Here is a 5,363-nt window from a genome sequence, read left to right as displayed (position 1 = left end):
TCACGGTGTCTCCGATGAGCTCATTGAATGCCAATCTCACATTGCATGGTACAATCTGTGTAAGATAAAACAAATAACAGACACAATACATTAGTGGAAATAGCAAAAAAAAGAATGTATTGTCAGAAGGTTCATATAAATTGTTACCGCTGCAACAACAAAAGAAGGCTGGAAGTAGATGCCGGACAGTGTGGCAGTAGAAAGGCTGGTCCGGCACCATGAGTTGCAGCGTCCACATGGTGCTTCCTCCATTCTACACAAAACATGTTGAACTCTAAGTTGAATTGTACATAGTACAATACAAAGATCATACATATAATAAATCATAGTGATAACCTATACTGGCAATGGCTAATCAATCTATTTACTATCATCTACGTAATAAAGCAATGCCAATGACAATGGCAATGCCCGTCTCATCTAAACCTGGGAATAGTTCGGCATCCAAACTAAAACCAGTCCAATCCACGGCACACATCAAAACCAAACCAATCCAGATATTTTCATTTAGAATCTAGACCAAACCGAACTATACATGCTCGTCATCCAACCCAGTCCAAACCGTTTTCAACTTTTGGATTGAATCCAAAGGTTCAAACCATAGAAACCAAATCAAGATCCAATCCAAAAACTAAGTTTCAGTCCAAACCAATCGGCTCAGATCCGCCTCCGTAGGGAGACGCGGTTGGGGAAGGGAAGAAGAGGGGAGATCTCACGTACTTGCCGGAGTTGGCGGCGGCCGCGCACCGGCAGTGAAGAGAGGGGTCGTCGGGAGATGGCGGCGGCGGCGGCGCTGGTCGAGAAGGGGAGAAAGAAAGATGTGGAGTGGTCGAGACGGGGAGAAAGAAAAATGTGGTACATGTGGTGGCGCGGTTGTGTGGATGACAAGGGGACCCACTTGTGAGACCGATAGCAATTGATGGCAAACCGCAGGAGGTGCACGACCGCGTGCACTTGTGAGACCGATAGTACTCTGTTTTTTGCTCTCTTTTTTTCATGTCAGAAGTGTTTTAAGCATTTTATCGTTGCAGGCCCGTGGGTGGTTACAGAATGGAACACGAACAGCATGAGCCCCACGACCCCCACGATCACGATAACGACGAGCGCCTCCCCCACGCGACGAACCGCCTCCCCCAGAACTAAAAAAGGCACCTTCTCCTCGATTCCTCCCTCATTATGCGAACCACGTCCATCTACTCCACAAACTGCAACCACCGTCTCTGTCTCAAAACCGCCGTCGCTGGAGAAGGGCAATGGCGGATGAGCCGTCTACCAAGCGTCACTGTGGCGAGACGTCCGACCAGAGCATCAAGGAAGAGCAGAGCATCAACGAAGACGATGTTCAGGTCCCCGGTGAGAAGCGCGACTACACCACCAAACTTTACAAGGTGGAACTCCACGGCAAAGAGACGCTGGAGGTCGTCTGCACCAGCAATCCAGACACTGCCGACGAAATGCTCACCAGGCTCTTCATGAAAGCCGTCGGCAGGTATCCTAGATTCGTCGGCGTTGATGTGGAGTATACCAGGGATGACGAACCTCCGCAGTACGCAGCAGTTCTGCAGTTATGCGTGGATGAACTCTGCCTGGTCTACCACATCGCTGCAGCCACAAAATGGTGAGCCATCCTACTCATATACCCTAGTTTCTCAACTACATCTACTAGTGTAGATTGTGAAGTGCACGCACTAGTGTGGTTTCTCAAGTACATGGACTGGCATAGATTTTTACCCTGATGCACTGGATTAGTATCTTAAAATCTTGCACCAGATTAATCACCAAACTTGATATACTAGTGTAGTTTCTGATCTTGATGCATTAGTGTTGTGTCTACCGCCTGTGGATGCATTAGTGTTATTTTCTGAAGTTGATGCACTGGACTAGATGTATTAGTGTTGTGTCTACTAGTGTAGTTTCTGATATTGATGCATTAGTGTCGTGTCTACCGGTGTGGATGCACTGGACTAGATGTATTAAAAGTTGTTTCTGAAGTTGATGTAGTGAAGTAGTTTGCTGTAGTGTTATTTTCAACTGTATGATCCAAAAAGAGAAATAACATCATGTACTTCATGCATTCATCTTCAAAATTACTACTAATCTTCAATATGTCTCTCCCCTTGAAGGCCCAAGCGCCTCAAGAGCTTCCTCCAGGAGAAGAAGTTGTTCACCTTTGCCGGTTTCAGCATTCATAATGACAAAGAGATGCTGAAGATGTCTGGTTTGGAGATCAATCCCGAAAAGTACATCGACATTCAGAAAAACTATAGAGTTCCATATGCCGGCAGAAAGAAGCAGTACGACTACTTGGCTGATGTTGCAGCCAGCGTCATCCACCCATTTTACCAAAACATGAAGAAGAAGATCAACAGGACCGAAGACCATAAACTGTGGGGGATCAGCCCGCTGCCAGACTACCTCATCGAGTACGCAACGAAGGATGCGTACGCCACCTACAAGGCTTGGAAGATAATAGACAACATCAAATCAGGTGTGGAAATTTCAGAAGCACAGGAGGCTGACCCCTACTACCACTGCCACTACGCGGCATGAAGAGAGATCAAAGTCTGCCTTCAAGTTGCTAGCGCAGTGTCCTTTTATGATATCTATGTTTCTTTGTTGTTCGATGTGTCTGAACTTATGTCCTATGGTGTGTCTGAACTTATGCTGTGCGGTGGTTGATCTGCCATTTATCTTAAGAGTTTGCTGCTACTCTGGTTTAGTGTTCCAAGTTGTTAATACTATTTTGGTGATGCATGATAAGCCTTGTACAATGCTTGATGCGTACGGTGGTGCTTAGAAAAATAAACAGGGTTTTTCTGAAACACTGGTGCCTATTTCTATAGGAGAGACGCCTAGTTATGCGTCTACCCTGTACAAATAAGCACCTGTGCTTAAGAAAAGCCTGGTTTATGACTATGGTAGTTATAGCTTGGCATGATTATGTTTAGTGTATAACTCAGCATGATTATAGCTTCACAAAATTAAACCATGCAAATGATTGCCGATTCCACCTATTGCCAAATCAAGCTTTGTACTGATGATGCATTAGATATTGCTATAAGTAGAGGATGCTCATGATTGCCAAAAGTACCTATTTCCACTTTCTGATAAGAACTAAACGTGTATGAAATGATGCTAAAAGTAGAGCATGAGCATGAGCATTTATCAATTGATGATCAATTGATGCAACCTATTTGTGTTTGAATGGGCTCAATAAAGCTGGTGCTGGTTTATGCTCTCTGCGTGACCGTGATGGAAACGAAGACACTTGGTTGGCTATGGTCTTGCTGTCAAATTTAAGTTTCAGTTCTTTAAGACTCTTTGTTTTTGCTGCTTCCTCGGGATTGACTAGCTTTCTCGGGCGTCCACGTGCTCTCTTCCTTTTTGGGGAGTTGGGTGCACCACTATTGGGGGAGTTGGGTGCACCGGTATCCTTCTAGGAGTTGGATGTGTCGGGTTTGTTGGAACCATCAGGATTGTTTACTAATTGCACGTCGTCTTCTGAACCATCAGGTAGAACTGCTTGCTGGGCATCGTACACCTCCTTCTGTATAAGAGAGAGTGCTGCGTTAGTTCTAATCATGAGACTTATGAAATAAATGATATATTCTTGATGTAGCACTAACCGTTATGGGGAACTTATATGATTCGAGACGAAGCGCGTTGCAATTTGAATGCAGTAAGGCTGTACATATTTTCCACCTGAAAATATCTATCCTTGCCTATATTTGATAACCGACACTTATGTCAGCATAGCTTTCAAGCTAAACAAAGTACAAATGTTAATTAGGCATTCAATTACCTGGTTGAAAATATCGGTCATTTCATCCCCGTTCCATGACAACATGTACTGCAGTGTCCAAACCGCACAGGAAGTCCTGCGATGTTTAGTTAAAGATCAGTAATCTTATTCGTGTAGGCAAATAATAATTTATGAGGCCATGCCTACCCATCGGTCTGTTGTGGTATGTTCTCATAGCGTTTTTTGGTCCATTCGGCAAAATTGATGTTCTTAGCTGGTGATATCAACCCATTCTTGACAGCTTCGTCGATGCAGAACTGAATCGAGTCCACCTAGGGTACGACGAGTTATACATAGGGTTACGGTACTTTGGGAGCTCATGTGCCATGCGGATCAAAAGAGGCAGCAAGAGAACACTTACAAGAGAATCTTCCTTGGTCTTGTCGCAATGATAATTCATGGAGTTCAGAGTCTGAATTTCTTTTTGTCAAAATTAAACATCATTAGCATCCAATGGTTTTGGTGTACATTCAGTGGGACATGCACCTGCCGTAAAATTTGGGTTGGGTTGAGAACTGAAATTTGTCGTGTATAGTGTGTACATAAACTATGTAACTGAGGAAAACATGTACCTTTCGGCGCCCTACAAATTTTTCTGCTACACGAGCTAACCATGAGGCTGCACGTCCAACAGGAACCACCCCCTTCATTTGTAACAGCTTTTCGGTTTCTTCAGGGGATATGATTGAGGTAGTATCATTCTCAATTTGGCTAATGCGAGCATATGCCATAATAACTTGCCAAATTTTCAATCATACAATAATAAGAAAGTTGTTGCAGTAATGATGTAGACTAGAGTATAATGGGCTTACATCACCATAAATGTATTCCTCGTCCAAATTTCGCTTCAGTTTTTCTGCTGTGAGGGTAATGTCTCCGATTCTAGCTATTTCAACAGGGTCGTATGTTCCGCGGATGTAAACGGCTGTCTCTATGTCCTCATCCGTGAACTTGTAATCATTACCAAAGACAAGCTTCATCGGAGTTAATTCTGGATTCTCATTGTTTTCCGTCACATGTCTTGCACTTGGTGTAGTCGAAGTCCCTGCCGTGAATTGTATAGCCCTAGGAGTTCCTGTCAGTGATGAATTGCACACATTGACTTGATCCTACAAAGAACAAAGGTAGTTCATCATTAGTTTGTTACTTTTAGATATTAACGTGTTGGGCCATAAAGATCACCTGCACGCCTCCTTTCTGTGACACTGATTGTCGGTTGCTTCTAAATTCGTATTTTAATTCCTGTAACAATGCAAACAATAATGAACATGAAGGAACATATTCATACAAAATACAAAATGCACAGTATGACATACATGTAGTTCCCTCCTTAAGTCTTTAATTTCGTCCTCGGCCTTCGACAACCTAGGATTAGTGCCAGTTTTAGTCTTCATGTCGATCAAGTCTTCAGCTAGCGTCTGGTATTTGACATCAAATCTGTGCTCAATTTCCATTAACTTCCTGCCTACCTTCTTTTCATGATCAGCTAAGCGTGCATTCATGGCTTCAACTACCATGTCAATCTGTGTAAACCAAATAAAACCCCGTTGATAACAATAGC

At 43.5% G+C, this 5,363-nt stretch overlaps 1 protein-coding gene across 1 annotated transcript; it reads left to right on the top strand.

The window, feature by feature from the left end:
- Window positions 1–1,253: 1,253 nt before the first annotated feature.
- Window positions 1,254–2,550, top strand: LOC109762507 (uncharacterized). Its single transcript, XM_020321365.1, has 2 exons — window positions 1,254–1,618; window positions 2,124–2,550. Exons 1-2 carry the CDS (start codon window positions 1,254–1,256, stop codon window positions 2,548–2,550), a joined length of 792 nt encoding a protein of 263 aa, XP_020176954.1.
- Window positions 2,551–5,363: the final 2,813 nt, after the last annotated feature.

This window comes from Aegilops tauschii, chromosome 6 (genome assembly GCF_002575655.3).
Source record: "Aegilops tauschii subsp. strangulata cultivar AL8/78 chromosome 6, Aet v6.0, whole genome shotgun sequence".
Classification (NCBI taxonomy): Eukaryota; Viridiplantae; Streptophyta; class Magnoliopsida; order Poales; family Poaceae; genus Aegilops; species Aegilops tauschii.
Note: the sequence above shows the minus strand (reverse complement) of the source record. Positions and strands in the feature narration are given on the sequence as shown.

Coding starts and splice junctions, on each gene's coding strand:
- LOC109762507 (XM_020321365.1), top strand. CDS start 1,254: ATGGCGGATGAGCCGTCTACCAAGCGTCACTGTGGCGAGACGTCCGAC. Junction 1,619..2,123: donor ATCGCTGCAGCCACAAAATG/GTGAGCCATCCT, acceptor CTCCCCTTGAAG/GCCCAAGCGCCTCAAGAGCT.